This window comes from Brienomyrus brachyistius, chromosome 14 (assembly GCF_023856365.1).
Source record: "Brienomyrus brachyistius isolate T26 chromosome 14, BBRACH_0.4, whole genome shotgun sequence".
NCBI lineage: Eukaryota > Metazoa > Chordata > Actinopteri > Osteoglossiformes > Mormyridae > Brienomyrus > Brienomyrus brachyistius.
In genome coordinates, this window is record NC_064546.1 from 15,058,749 (window position 1) to 15,075,315 (window position 16,567).

General features: G+C 45.5%; 1 protein-coding gene across 14 annotated transcripts in view; it reads left to right on the forward strand.

The window, feature by feature from the left end:
* Nucleotides 1–16,567, forward strand: part of LOC125707122 (neurexin-3a) — a 146,796-nt gene that overhangs the window by 100,821 nt on the left and 29,408 nt on the right. For all 14 annotated transcript variants that reach the window (XM_048974061.1, XM_048974056.1, XM_048974049.1 and 11 more), the window contains one exon: nucleotides 7,858–8,039. In XM_048974061.1, coding sequence (XP_048830018.1) covers nucleotides 7,858–8,039 — 182 coding nt within the window. The remainder of the gene's footprint in view (nucleotides 1–7,857; nucleotides 8,040–16,567) is intronic.

Below are 16,567 nucleotides of genomic sequence, written 5' to 3' on the forward strand. Positions count from 1 at the left end.
ACTGACAAGCTGCCTCCGAATGTCAACATGAGGAGTACAGGTCTCTGGTGCCCTTTGGAGTGTAGTGCTGGGGCAAGTTGCAGGAACCAGCCCAGGTCTGACCCCACAGGCAGAAAGAGTAGCACACGAATTCAGCTTGTTAACCCTGTCATGTTGCGATTGCAGAAAGAGCCAATGCTGACATTAGAATTATGAGTATGAGATGGGAGCGGCGGCCCTGTGCTGTGCTGGCGATGCTGTGAATGGGCTGGCTGTGAGTATCTCATAAAGCTCAAATCCCCAGAGGGGACTATAGTCTGCTGTGTTTGGGAGTGTCGGTGAGGAAAGACCTGATGATGCGGTTCCACATTAATAACCACGCTGGTTTTGTAGGTTTTTCAACACTGAAGCCCTCACTGAATTGAGGTCCACGAGGACCTGCATTTTTATCCGAGAAGTTATCAGCCTCTTTTACTCCCCATGTAGAAAATGAAATACTGAGCAAGGAAATGGGCAATTGTCGTACAGTATGCATGGAGTGACAGCCCCCGCTCTTCCCAAACTTCATCCTGCACTTGAAGCATCTGGTCGCTCCTCCCCACAGGTACAGCTGATAGACTGTGTAATGTGTGCCGTCTTCGGGCATCGTAAGCCACACATCATGATTACGAGGTGCCTGCTTTCCGTTCAGAACCAAACGTGTGCCTATCTGTCTTGATGCTGAAAGTCTGTTCGGTGACTTGATATTAAATTGAGCTCTGCTCTTTGCTACGTGCTTCTCTGAGACTTAGGGGATCTAGACTCTGCGCCTTTTGCAGGCGGCAGTTAGCCTGCGGTTCATTTACCATCCAGCTGGGTTATTCTAACACAGCTACTATATCACAGTTGTCAGGGATTAACTGATGTGACGCAAGGACCATGTTTAATACATGCGAGCGGCTCCCGCAGCACAGTGACCTGCCTTGATCTTTGATGGTGACCTTTTGGTAGAACAGGCACCCGGCAGGCGAGATGTCAGGATCATACGTGTGCGGTTTTCCCGCTGCTTCATGTCCTTTGGGTGTGGTACACAGCAGAAGGTAGTGACGCGCATGCAGAGAGACCGTAGGCAAATAGAGGGGGTTTGCCACGAATGAAAAGTCCCAGTTCGATCTACTGAGACAGACCATGACTGTTTTACATGCTACTGTGCGATGCTTCAAGACTGACAAATATTGACAAATAAGAAAGCCGTGCTGAATGAATTACAGGGTGGTTTCCAGTCTGCATATTGGATAATGTCATTTTCTGTACTGTTTAAATGACATTTCTCCTCTTTACATACGTTCTCCAGATGGAGAGATTAATCCGACTGAGCAAAGATAAACAGGCATGCCAGAATTTAGCTCGGTATCTGAAATGTTCTCATCTTAGGAATTTTATTATAGGAATACTTGATTTTTAAAGGTACTGGATGTTCGTGCAGGAAATTCGTTTTCTGTAGAGTCAGGTATTTAATCTAAAAGGAGGATAATACTCGAGATGAAGTAATTGGTGTTTTGATGGAGTGTATTCAGTTTGGAAACACTGGCTGGTGTTCCCCCCCCCCCCCCCCCCATGGAAAAATGGGAGCTTTCTGAATAGCACTTCAGCAATCAGAGCCAGCAGCCGTCTTCTTGTTACAATGAATTCTTGAAAAGAAATCCATGTGGGAGTCTGAGGAATCTGATGTTTAATAGATCCCAGTGTGTAGCAGTAGGTACCTGTTTAGCTTTGAAATCCCCTTGTTTCTGATTTCTTACTGTCTTTAAAGTGCCATGACAGGGCAGGCAATCCCGTTGGCTCTGACGAGTGTGTAAATGTCTGCTGCAGGCCTTTGATACTGGTGTTAAGGTAATCTCACATCCATAGGGACACTCGGGGAGAGATCAAGATCGGCGTCTGTGTTTGGACCACACTGATTTACCACATTCACCAGTTGCTTGTCCCTGATAAAATTTCCATACAGAGACCTGTTCTCATAAGCCTGATCTGAACCAAGTGTTGGCTACTCAGTTTGTACATCATGATGTTATGGGCACGGGGGGGCGGGGGGGTATGGAATGTGGAACCAGGAGCATGGATGCAGGCTAACCAGGTTGGGGTGATGGAGAATATGGCCGCGTGCTGGTGCCCGCTGAAGAGCTTGATGTGGTGCTTTACCTCACTCTGCCCAGCACATAATGAGCATGGACGGCCTGCTCGTTAAGCCTTAGTCTCCCTCCGTCTCTAAATCCTCCCCACCTCTGTTGTGCTGAACATGATTTGTAGGAAGACCATTAAGTGTTCTGTGCCTGCTGAGTTGAGCATTTCTGAGGACAGCGCTCATTGTAGTATGTGAGAGCTGCTGGTCGCTGTTCAGGCTCTCCTGACAAACCCCAGGCCTCGTGGAGAAAAGACTCAAGCTTTTCTTTATGATGCACAATGCTGTCTAGTGTCAGTCTGTTCTATTATAAGGCTACACTTGTAATTTACCGATAATCATTGAAATTCACTGCAGATATCTTGGCTGCGACGCCCTATTGCCAAGACTGTATCTGAGACAGAGGTATGGCTCACCAGCTATTGCCTACTGAGGCAGAATAGTCCCAGGAGGGAGGATGTAACAGTGAAGTGGCAACTACCTACTGAACGGCCAACAGCCCCCATGCCCAGGAATGTGAGTCGAGGGCAGAGTAAGGAAGGGATACATCTTCCCACCTACTACAGTATGCAGCATGAAGCCCCAGTGGAATCACACAGGAAGAAAGTCATCAGATTTTTATATTTGGTTATTTAACACTGTGGTTAAATCAGTTTTCAGGTGAAATGTGGATGGAGTGATAATGTGAGATTTCTGTCCCCCCTCCTCCGCCCCACACACCTTACTTTCAGGTTCACAGCTTTACACCTGAATGCAGCAGGAAAGCACCCTCATTTATTTTCTTTTGACCCTCAGACATTGCATATTCATGGCCAGCTGTTAGACACGATACGAGGTTTAAAAAACAAAAAAAAAACAGACAGATCAGCGGAAAAGGTAACAGCGACACTGTCTGCAGTGTCCTCCCTGCATTTGAGTTTATCTAGCACAAACTAGTCACTGCTTCACATCAGTCTGGCTGGAAGACAGTGCTTTCACAGATGAACAGAGCAGCACACAGGTGCTCATACCCGCATGGCTGGCAGGTTTTTGTTCTTTGGGGGCCCGTCATGGCAATCTCTTGATGATGTTTTTCTAAAAGAGACACAACAGCACATCTCTTCTTGGCACTTATACTAGAAACCACCGAGTTACAAGTTAGTACCTTTAACCGTCAAATGCAGTCTGCTGCTTATTAAATACAACCCGCTCAACTGTTCTCCTCTGAGAAACCAGAAATAGCCAGTGACAGATTTCCGGAAGGATTTCGAATGGTTCTCGAAAAAGGAAGCTGATGTAATGCTCCTGTTATACTCAGTATTTTACTGAGGATTTCAGGAGTTGTTCTCAGAGGAGGATGGTAATTGGCATGTTTTCTTTTCCTGGTTCTTCTGCTAGTGACTCTCTGCATGCGAGTCACTACCTGATAGATCTTCTGTTGTTCAATCCGTCGTGCCATAAACGCAATGAAGCATTGAACACCCTCTTCCAGTTGATGTTGATTGGGCTTCATCTTGAGTTGAAGTGTGTCATAAAAAGCTTGCCATGACCTCACCTCTCTTCCCCTTTTGTCCAAGAGGTAGTCTGACCTCCTTATATCCGCTCTCCAATCAGGGCCATCGTGGACCTTTGTACACTGCCTCCGTGGTGTTCCTGATTGCTCTGATCCATCAGCGTTGCAGGTGCTGATACCTGATCCATAGTACTTTGTGTGGCCCAAACAGTGATATGTTCTAATAACAGAAAACTCTGTAACATGAGCATAAATGCAGCTGATGGTCTGTACCACAGAGTTACTCACTTCAGTTCATAATGTTACTTTTTTGCATCGCAGTAGCAAGTGCGCTGTTGGGTCTGGTACCACCGCTGCCCGTGTCACTTGATTTGCAGCTGACAGGAGCCCAGCAGGCACACAGTCCGAGTTGTGAGCCCACCTGACAAATTTTTGGACTTGTGATGTAACTGAGTGTTTGCCACAAGGGACAGAGTAAGGCACACACCGTTACTTGGGTCAAACGTGTCAGAATAGAGAAGTGGGCTTCCTGCTGTCACTCACGCTAATCTCCTGGCAGGCCACAGTGCGAAAGGAGCGAAATGACAGGTACAAGCAAAAAGCCCTGGAAATACGATGCTTATTATGGAAAATGTCATGCTCTCTATCGGGCTTACGGCTATAAAAACCAGCATCTCCCTTTTGGGGCCATTTCTGGAAACTTCATCGCCTCTGCTAGCTCCTCTTTGCACATTAGATGTGATCCCTGTTAGGCAGGCCTGAGATGTGAGTGGATGTAGCTCCTTAGATCAATATTCCATGTCATGTTGTTTTTAAAGACTATTCTAAAGAGAGGATCAGGGATTTGTGTGTAACGGGCATGTTTACTGGAGCAGCCCAGAAGGAGCACTTTTCAACATGATGTTATTATTGGCTTCCTTCCAAGGTGTAGTTAGCTCACCTACCTTGTATCCTTGTGAGAAGTCTTGGGATTACAGGGGAGTCGTATTTCATGATTATTTTTTCCCTATCTGTATATTTGATGTTTTGGTGCTCATTTGTACGTGGCAGGATCCGGCCAGTGGACTGTAGGGTTTCATTGTGTCACAGTCCCGTGTTGTCAAAAATCTGAATCTGACAGATGAGTATAAGAATCACTTCACCAATTCATACAGGCACACAATGAAATGAAGGGCTCTTTGTGCTGACTTGACAATGGCCATAAAGTTCATAGTATCTCCCTCAACAACAAATTATATTTTTGCAAGCAGCATTTGGCAGGGGGGGGGGGGTTGTCATGGGAACAAGAGGGCCAAGGGTGGTGCCATGTCTCCCAAAGGCCAGGAAACCAGAATAATCAGGATAGATGACATATTGTAGAGGGACAATGAACATTAACAGGGATAGTATAGAGCAGCACATATTACACAAAGCATACATCAGGCTCTGACTTTGCACCAGAGGATTTTACAGAGAGCTGTCCTGAAGCTGAGCATGTTTTTCTATATGCTACCCTGGGTGAATCCAGTCTTGCCCCCCACTGTAACCTTGTTCATTATTCACTTTCATTTCATTGGTTTTATTGCTACGTGTTACTTTTCATTCTTGTCACCCAGTTGTCTTTCTACTTTATATGTTCTCAACATGACATACTTTGAGTAGTCATAGCTAATGCTTATTTTCCATCTTTTTCCTCATCTGGCAGTAGGTTGTGTGTGAATTTCACAGTGATACTAATTCCCCGAATGGGATTTTTGTCCTCTTCCAGATAATGTGCTTTTAGGCAGTTGAAGTGGTATTCACTGAGGCAGAGCCAATGAAACGGTTCATGGTACCATGATCTCACCGGGGCCCTGCGTCGGCATTTTGGGATGCGTCCCACCTGTTCATTCAGGCAAACATGCCGTAAGCACCAATCTGACGTGGGCACAGCCTGACCACTTCTCTTCTTTGTGGTGTTTAGACTTGTATTGACAGTAGAAGCATTTGAGGGTGTGGATTGGCTGCATGCAGCAGCCATGTGATATAGGGAGCCGTCATGCTGATTTCCTAGGGTATCATGAGGCTTATACTTCCGTAATGTATAATAATTAAAACATAGGTATACAATATGTAACTGCAGAAACACTTATGTTTCACTGTACTTGATGGGGGTGTGAGGGAGGGGGGCACAAGGTGATGCCTTTATGGTCTTGCTGGGGCACTATGGCGCGTTCCTTGAAGCTGTGTAGAGTGAGGATATAAGCAGACGCAATGTGGGTTTAGGTGTGAGATGCGTTAGATGTGTTATTAGTGAAACTGTGTTTATTGATTTACTCTGGCTTGTAAGTGACCCAGTTTCTGTACAGCAGTCTTCAGTCATGGTAAATGCATAGGGATTCCAAAGAGTCCGGCTCCCAGGGTCTGTCTGTGTCCCTGTTGATCAGCTCCTCTGGTCCCTCCCCTCAAAGGCCCATGTTGAAGCCCTACTTTAATCATTCTCTCACTCGTGGAGCTTTTCTGTTATCGCTCAGCTGATAGATTTCTCTCTGGCGACTTTCCCCTTAGAGAATAGCACGCCCCCCCCCCCTCCAAGACTCCCAAGCTCTTTAAAGTTGGCTGTTTGAGATATAAATGGAAGGATGGGAAACTGATAGCAGGAGCTCTGGCAAGCGCTTGATCAAAGTGACCCAAATATACTATTTTTTTTCCTGCATTCAAATGCAGTGTCTGCCTGATGTTTGACGTCCCCTCCTGGTGAATATCCACAGAAGGGGTGTGGGCAAGACGACAGTGCTGCTATCACTGCCTGCCTGGCAGTGATGTCTTTATTCTATGTGTCGGCTTGTGTGATTCGGTTTCCCCTCAGCACTGCTCCATTATTCATGCCGTTATACAGGTTCGATCATAGGCTGGTCATGAGTGAGGGCTCCTGATTCATCCACATGCTGAGCTTGTCACTGGCACCCCGGGTCACCACTGGCATTGGTGCGCAGTGAGGAAGCAGCTCAGAATTAATGTCATCATTAATAAACCAGGGGCTGTAAACATGACATCAGACAGCGTGCCAGTGTAACCATCGCTGCATGTGTGCCAATCCTGCGGGGCCATGGGTAGCAGCCAGTTGGGCAGAAGCCCCACTGGCCGTGGCACTGGGATGTGTGGAGACAGCAGGCAATAAGGCCTCTCCATGCACTCAACAAATGTACAAGATGGTGTTGACACAGCTGGTGGGTCTGTCAGACCCTCTGCTGCTCCGTTGTAGCCTGACGGACACAACAGTGGGTTTCATCTGTCTGCACCCTTTGCTATCTCTGCAGCAGTCTGCTCCTGCATTAATGAATTCAGCAATTACACTGCAATTTATCAAGAATTAAATCCAAACTATTTGTTGTGAAGGAAAAAGAAGGATGCAGGTGAAAAGATTTAGTTGCTGAAAGTTGGTGTGTTTGATTGTTGTGTTCCAAACCCTTCACACTGTTTTTGGCTGAAGTTGGAGCAGCGTACCAGCTGATTGGCTCAGACTCAGACTGCCGTTTTCTCCCCTATCCCCTATTCAGATGACTGGCTCAGAGATGCTCACATGGGGCCCGTGTTCCCCAGATTGCTGCCTTGTCCCGAGGTCCCGCTTCTTTATTTCTGCGAATTATCAAGTTTGCTTGACACATGCTGCTGTTCGCAAGGTTGCTGCTTACCTTCTCAGTGCCATGAGCTTTTATCCTCTTCATTTGAAATGGTGACAGAAATCTGCTGTTATGTTTCTCTGACCATCTTCTTTGTAGACGAATGTAAATCCCTTTTTAACCTTAAATTACAAGGACAGGTTGTGTTGGTCAGTTTAAACAGGGGATTTGCTCACTGAGTTGTAGTGCATACGCCCTTATTTGGCCGTTATTTTAACTGAAAACTAAGGACTGGGTTTTCCCCCCAAAACCCAAACACTTACATTGTGTAAGTTCTTGTAACTTTGTATACAACACTGCCGAATGCTGTAATACGTGCTTGGGGTTAGCGGGAGTTATTTTGCACACAAACACGGTCTTGTTTTTTGTTTATAGGTATAAATAGCAGAGAGCTCAGCATATTCTGCCTGTTGTATTGTCTGTGTAGATTATGAGACGCAGGCAGACGGGCAAAATGACTCAGATGCAGCCACCAATATAGGACTGGGAGGTGGCATGTCTGCAGACAGCTTCCAGTCGTCCTGCTTTAATGAAGCATCACCAATATGGTTTCTGACCTGGGCTTCTGTCTGGCGTTTCTCCAGCTGGCACCACATTCATCTTCGGCAAAGGCGGAGGGCTCATCGCGTTCACCTGGCCTGCCAATGACCGCCCCAGCACTCGCACGGACCGCCTGACCGTGGGCTTCAGCACCTCACTGAAGGACGGCATCCTGGTGCGCGTGGACAGTGCCCCCGGCCTCGGAGACTACCTCATGCTGCACATTGTGAGTAGGCCACGTGCTCCGTGTCTTGTCTGCACCGCTCACACTCTCCCGACAAATCACCGCGCCTCTAATAAAGCCGAATATAAATTGCTCAATTAGTCGACCCTGGCGGATACTGTAGAGCGTGGGGAAAATTAAAGGCATCTTAAAGTAGGGCTATGAACCAAAAATACTCCCCAGGCTGCTCACCGCTAAGCCTTTCAGCCTGCGATTCTTTCTCCGGGGCTGCTCTCCGGGACCTGATGGTTGTTCCCGAAGGGGTTCAGCTTGGTGGGATGTGCAGTGTTTTCCTATGAGCAATACTCTCTGAAAAACTGACCTTGTAGGGATGTCTCAACAAAGTACATGTCTCCTTTTAGTGAGCTAAACTGAAGTGTAAGAATTTTCTTATATATTTTTGAGTTGATACAGGGGTACTCCGGTTTCCCCCCACAGTCCAGAAACATGCTGAGGCTAATTGGAGTTGCTAAATTGCCCCTAGGTGTGCATGTGTGAGTGAATGGTGTGTGAGTGTGCCCTGTGATGGGCTGGCCCCCCATCCTGGGTTGTTCCCTGCCTCGTGCCCATTGCTTCCGGGATAGGCTCCGGATCCCCGGCGACCCAATAGGATAAGCGGTTTGGAAAATGGATGGATGGACTTGATACAGCTAGTTCTGGAATGTGCAAGTGAGTCTTTACACATTAAAAGGGGAGTGAGTGTGTAGTGCATTCATGTGTGTCTAGTAGACTGTAGGATCACTGAAATAGTCAGTGATCTGTGGCAGTAGCTTTATGCACAATTATCAGCTGAAGCACATGTGCACAGCAGCCTGCCCTCCACTCGCTTGGAGCTGAGAGGGAAACTGTTGAATGTTTTACTCTTCACATGTTTTGTTTCATTAGGGTCCTGCTCCAATCTCAGTATTGATCGCTGGTGTGTTCATAGTCCCTGCTTCCCCAACCCAGATATGTTCCTTATTAAAGATGCATTCCCACTGAATTTAACTATGGTCATTCCCTTATCAGAAAAGAAAAATCAATGTGAGTCAAGAAAAAAACTTTGTACAAGCATGTAAACTTCAAGGCTAACAGAAAAACGCAGAGGACCAGCACTGCATGCCCCTCTGGCCTTGATTTTGAGAAGGTGTCACATCCTTTCTTCCATGTGTGCCAATCTCCGGTTCAGCTGTAAAGTTGGTGTTTGGGTTCTGCAGTCACACTGTAGTATATAATCCGCAGAGTGGCTGTCCTCAGTCTGCTCTGTTCCGTGGGAGCCATGCTTTTGTGGTTTTTATTTAGACTGAAGAGTTTATTTCCTGGTGGCGACATCCTATTCTTTTGAAACGGTTTTGACTCCATCTGACCCCATCCAACAAGGTTTTCTTAGAAACTCTGAGCTTGCTTTTTTTAAAATAAATGCAACTCCAGGCTGTCTTAACAGGGAACCATGGGGTCCCATTTTGTAATCCACACCCTGCTACTTTTCTGCTAAAATATGCTTTAGTCTGTTAACCCATGGAAGAGACTCACATTACCCTGTGACTGACATTACTCTGTGATTGACACTACTCTGTGATTGTAGAATTACTCCAGACATGGTGCACCTGAAGACCTTTAAGCCTGGTGTAGGAGAGGTTCTGGTCTTAACTGATTGTTCTGCTCTGTGAGCCCAGGGGCCCAGCCTGTTCCCTAGGCTCCAGGCTGCCATTTTCCAAGTGGACGTCCATGCTTTAACATTTGTGGGCTAAGCCAGGAAACCCACTGAGGGACACCTTGTTGAAGATCCTGAGCGCTAACTAAATGTCAGCGATCTTAAAATGGGTCACCTAGAAAAGGCACTTAGCTTTACTCTAAGAGAGTCAGAGCATGAAAAATAAGACCTAAAGATGCACTGGACTCATATACCAACTGTTTTGAAAATTGGCTCGGCTCTCCTTAATTTTAAACCGGAATATTTGTGGGTAAGTCTGTGGAGTATGTTTGATTCCCTCATCCGCTGAGGACAAGATGGAGGCAGCCCTCTACTCAACAGCCAAGCCACGCATCTGTGGGAAGAAGTCTTCTGATCATTAAGAGCAAATGCCTTCTTTTCTCTGGTGGCCAAGCTGCAAGCCGGTGCATAATCAGGGTGGAGGTGTAATGCTCTCTGGAGCTCCCCTCGGTGGGAGGCCGAGGGATTTGGGCACGAACGTGGTGTACCGCCTTAATTGGTATGGCCCGCCGCTATATCTGTTCTCAGTCAGGCCTTGCAGACCAGCCTCTATGCCAAAGTATTCAGCTAGAGCACCAAGGCCATTTTCAGAGAGCACTGGGGTGCCATCAGTTGTGTGTTGATGTTTCCATGCAACAACTACTGGCTTATTAGGGTTCTCTCCATGTGCCCTGGCAATATGGTTGGCAAACAGAAACAAAATTTCCCCAAAGGTAATCCCACTCCCCAGGTTAAATATATTAACATATTAGTGCGCATTTCTTTAAACATCTAGGCACTGGCGCAGTGAGTTGTAGTTCTTGGTACATGCCTGCAGACTGAAAATTTTATAAAAGTACACGTTTACTATTACACATTTTTTTGCCTGACAGTGAAGAGTGTTACATGGCTGAAATGTAAGAGGTATGTGGCCAAAACTGGCCACCGCATGATACGTAGTTAGGCTGCGTTTCTCAAATAGGTCCATGTCCTTTGACACAGTATGTGGCATAAGAAGATAAATCGTCTATTATGCCGGAGGCTGGGTTAGGATAAGGTTAAACTTGCATGTTTGGGTCAAATAAGCTTGGTTTGCAAACACACAGGGACCGATTTGGAGAGGTAATGTACTGCATGATGGCATTTTTGTTTGTTAGACTGATCTGGAATGACTGCGTGATAAAGGTGGGAGAGGTTAACACAGAGAAAAGCCCTGCAATGGTCAAAGCATTCCACATGGACCCTCTGAGTCCCCTTGTGGCCACATTCACATCCGCACCTAGTGTGTGAGGGTGGGATGGCGAAACCCTGGACTAATCTGGATAAATTGGAAGGATTCCTTCACACCTCAGTGAAACTTGTTCTTTCCCCAACCCCTGTGACCAGCACATACTTAAAGTACTTAGCTAAAAGCAAGGGACAGAATAAATGCATTTATAATAAATTGTGTTTGCAATAGGAATGCATTTTCAAAATTAGGTGTCTTACAGGCAGCGACTTTCAAATGAATACAAAGGTAGGGAAATGAGGTCAAGTAATGTATGTAGTTTTGAAGATGAATCATCCTGCCATCTAAAGGGTGTCCATGCAGAGGGAGAACCTCTGAGATCTTCCTGCCTGTATTATTCGGAGTTCAGTTGGACAGGTCTGTTAGAGGATCGGGAGGTAGAACTATGTCGATGTCCTGCTCAATGTTTTTGAATATGTCTGTCCAGAACTCAGATAATCGAGGGGCAGAGCCAAAAACATAGTTCTATCTCCTAATCCTCTAACTTATTATTAAAGTCGCTTTGAAATGATAAGGCTGGATGCTCTCTCCTTACCATTAGTTACCCACAGGTGTATACTTGTTTAATAATAAGGTGGGGGGGGGGCAATGGTGTTAACCACTACCCTACCAAGCCCCCCACAGGTTGACAGACAGCTCATGTTGTAGACTGGAGATCTGGCATTTATTACCACCCTGCATCATTACAGCAGTCATTAACGGTAAAATGAAGCTGAAACCAGCAACCTGAACATACAAACAAAACACTGACCGAGGTTCACATTTCACTCAAACCTGGATGTGCTATCAATAAAGAAATCAATGTATGTAAAGAAATATTATGGCCAATATCTATAAAACGTTGCTTGGCACGAAGCTCCTCAAAAGAGGGAACGCAGATTAAGATGTAAAAGTCAGAGAGATCTCACACATCTGTCCATAAAACAGCCATTGCTGAAGTGGGGGTGTGCGCAGCAGACTGAAACATGGCCAGCTGGAGGTGGCGGGGGCTGGTTTGGGAAAGTCAGCATGTTATAATCCATGTCTCAGAGGGAGCGAGCCTGGGAGTTCGAAGATAAAAGTGCTACTGGTCCATTTGGCACACTGAAGAACGTGCCATGTGGGGTCTTTAGGCGCTTCAGCGACTACAGCAGCACGCTTGGGCACTCGTGCCTCTAAAGCCGGGGGGGTGGAGCTCATTGTGGCCAATCAGCGGCCCCGCTGCGCCCCTCGGACGTCCCCCGCTGGGTGAACTTAATGACACTGCCCCTACTGCGGCTTTTAAAAATTTCATTAATTTAATTTCCTATTATAACATGAGTGTCCATATGGCACCTTTTACCCCATCAGGTTATAAGTGACAAGTGGGATGGTAAATACATCCATCCATCCATTTTCCAACCCACTTATCCTACTGGATTGCGGGGGTCTGGAACCTATCCTGGAAGCAATGGGTACGAGGCAGGGAACAACCCAGGATGGGGGACCAGCCCATCGTAGGGCACATTCACACACCATTCACTCAGGCAAAGTAGTATCCCGACTTAGGCCCCCCCCCCAACTTATTATTAAATAAGTATGAGAGCTGGTTCAAGCTTCAGGCAGAGTAGTATCTGTTATTGCGTCACGTCACCTGGCAGATCATTACCTTGAACCCTTAAGGGTGGTTGGTCGGAGGATGGCGCAACACACTGAGCGACCGTGCCTGCGATCGAGGAGGTCGCTGGTTCAAGCTTCAGGCAGAGTAGTATCTGTCATTGCGTCACGTCACCGGGCAGATCAATATCTTGAACCCTATCTTTAAGGGTAGCTGGTTGGAGGATGGATGGTGGCACAACTGCAGGACTTAATAATAATATACAACCACTTAAACTCTCATCTTTTCCCCCAAACTCATAGACATGCCAAGGCTGGGCTTGAACCTATAGCCACCTGGTCACAAACACAGAGGCTTAGCCCATTAAGCCACACAAGCCAGTAAAGAAACTCACCAACTTGGTCTCCTAGTTTATCCTGAAACAGCACCTGTGGGTAACTAATGGTAAAGAAAGAACATCCAACCTTCTCATTTCAAAGAAAAATAAGGGTGGGAGGTGGCTTGGTATAGAGTTAGAAAAGGTAAGTATCCACACTTAGCCCCCCCCACCAACTTATTATTAAATAAGTATGAGAGCTGCAGGACTTAATAATAATATACAACTCACATCTTTTCCCCCAAACTCATAGACATGCCAAGGCTGGGGTGAGCTGTCTGTCAACCTGTGGGGGGCTTGGTAGGGTAGTGGTTAGCACCATTCCCTCACACTCCCAGGGTCAGGTTTCAAGTCCCACCCCAGGTATAACACCATGTCGAGGCTAAGACAGATAGGATGGGGTCTGGATCAGAAACCACCACCATCTCCCCCCCCCCCCCCCCAAACATTACAGTTAAAAAAGGTAGATGGCCGCCCTAAGCCCCCCCCCCCCCCCACACCTTATTATTAAACAAGTATGAGAGCTGCAGGACTTTCTGCTTTGAAATAAATGAAACAGAAGTTTCTTTGGCATGTTATGCTTGACTGATAGGATGACTGTTGCAAACACCCCATCCTCATATAAACTATTAAAAGTGTTGAGCCAATTTTTTTTCTGGCCATTTAAGAAAGGCAGCTAAAGTTTTTTTTATACCTTTAGACATTAACAAAAGCCATTACTGTCTTTTCTTTAAAATTTAAAAGTCTATTTTGTTTGGTTTTTCGTAATAAGACTCGTGAAGACGAAGTTAGTATGTTTTAGGGTCTGACTATACACATCACGGTCCTATACTTTCACCGACCTAAAGTTAAACTCTAAAGGCCCTGACCACCAGTGTGTGAATTTCTATTGAAGTTTAATGGCAACCCTTATCTCTCAAGCCATATGGCCCCCTATCAGCAACACGTGGCATAAGCATGTATGATACCATATATGGACATAACCCCTCGACCAATCCGAATAAGGGACCCCCCCCCCACTTATGACGTCAGAAGCTAAGCCAAATTAAGCTCCGCCCAAGGTACCAGGTAACATCTCTGGGGTATGCAGAACGGGGTATGTGGAACGTGGTGCTGAACCTTCAAACACTAAACAATGTTGTTTTGCCTGCAAGAGAAACCTGCAGATCAGCGAGCCTTTTAATCACATGAGGACGGATAACCAGCGACAGGAAACGGGGTATATCAGTTATTCCTCTGTATGCTAGATAAAGCTGTTCTCCTGGACTAGTCCATGGATCAGCTGTGGTCTCCTAAATTCATGATGGAGATGAACAAAGTGCTCTAGGCGTAAGGCCTATACCCCAGACACCGTATGTGCTTATTGGCATGCGTTGAATTTGGTGGGACTGCTCTCCCAGATCAGGAAGGACCTTGTGCTTTTTGTACAGTCCCACTGCTGAGGCACTCTGTGTTTCTGAAAGGGCAGCTCTTTGCCAGAGCAGTTCAGGTGGATAAAGCGAGTGTCTCAGAGGTGAAGGTGAACCAGGTCTAATATCCCCCCCTGCCAAGCAGTTCACCCCTGAGGCCGTGGTTCTATCCCATTATCTCTGATTCATGAATCAATACTCCAGTTTAATATTAAAACTTCTAATTCCTAGAGCCCCCCTTCACCTAGGCATGGTCTGCCCAGTCATCCAACTCCAGCCCCAGGGGAGAAACTGCCCATGCCGCCTTTCTCCTAGTGATTAATTAATTCAATTTAGCCTGAACTGTAATTCTGTGCTCCCTCCTACGGTTGCTGTGGGGCTTGAGCGAGGTGCTAAACGGCAGACAAAGTGGTGCAGGACGATCATCCGGAGGTAAGCGAGTCGGTTTGGCGCAAAGTCACAATGTTTCAAGTTGAGCATGATGGGTCCTGCTAGGAAATGAAAACACAAGCATCCGCAAATATGGCAGCAGTCACAACCGGTTGGGCTATACTTGGGAAACACGTTGAAGCTGGGAAGAGCAATGGCTTCCATGCTTGTTCATAAGATTAACTTTTTTGGCCAAGAACAAATAAAAGGCAATCATATTGGTCAGTGTGTGTATAATACACATCAGGGGTAACCCTGATATTTCGAAAAACAAAGTATCGATATCATGTTAATAATACACATACTGTATGATATTTTCGCAAATAATTTAGCACTAGTAACTATCTGATTTACCAGGTGACGGTACTGCTCCTTAAAGCCTATTTCCCAGCAGTTGTTTCATTTGTAAACTTCGAGGTGGCAGAGCTCATAAAGGGCACAGAGACCAACTGCAACCACCTTATATGAGGGGACATGTGTCACACACACACACAATAATAATAATGCACTATTAAGTACTAAAACACACAACAATGCAGTATATTCTATCAACCTCTGTTAGTTACATCAAACTAAAAGACAGACTTACTGTACCCTATTTGATGAGTGTAATGACCCAGACGTTAACTTAATCTATTTTATTAGCAAAAGAAGTGGATTTTTCTGTGCACATGTGGTGTGGTTTTTCCCTTTTCAAGTCAAGTCAGATAAGCAAAACATGCTATAAAAATATGCTGCCGTTTTATGGTAAACCATATTGTTTACATTTACAACAAAATAATGTGTCACTTTGTTGTTTAGCGACAACCGATATTAATGATTCCATTGAGTAGAAAAATCATTTTGGTTGTCTGTGCCGTTTTTGGATTAACACTATTACCTAAATACCCCAGATCTTAAATATTGCTTTACATTTCCATCATTTAAATTGCTGGAATTTGGCGACATAGTATTTTGGTGGACTTATTGCTTTGGTTTACTCTGAACTGAAATATGAAGTTTGGTGTATTTTGCATTCATTACAGCCACATTTATAACACACCAAAAACTAAATAACATTTCCAGTGAACCTGATGTTGTTAAAAGAAATATTGATGGTGACACCACAGGGTTTCATAAAAAGATGAGATGTTAGACACCCCAGTCTGCCAGAAGTGCTGATCGGCAGTAAGCACAGAAGGGGGTTTAGCTCTGGTTGACTTTTCACCATCCATTAAGCAGTGTAATTGTTCCTTTTTCATGCTTTTCTATGGTTTTACTTAAAAACTCTCCACCTCACTACACTCATATTTTTAGTGCAATTCATTTGCCAAAGAGGAGACAAAAACACACAAGCAAATTTAAATATGAATTTAACTGGTAACATTATTATAAATATTTTGTTAAAATTTTCTGTTAGATATTGTGATAATATCGTTGTTGTGAATTGTTTTGGCCACAATAATTGGGTAGTAAAAATCTGATGCTGTGATAGCCCTAGTACATATACAATATAATGCATGTACTGTAGGGCTCAGTGTTCATTAGTAAAACTTCTAGTCCTTGTGTTACACGCCCTGTGTTGTTTCTAAAATGCGACTTGCAACTTTAATGTTAATCCTTTGGTGCCCTAGTGTGTGTTGCGGTCACATGCGTGAGTGTGCTACAGAGCAAGGCGTCCTCCCTATCGATCATCTCAGTGGTCACGCATAGACCTGACAGAGTCGTGTGGGACCCCAGAAGCGTGGCTTTGTTAGTTCTTAGTAGAGTCTGTTTTCTTCGGCAATGTCGGACCAGCTAGC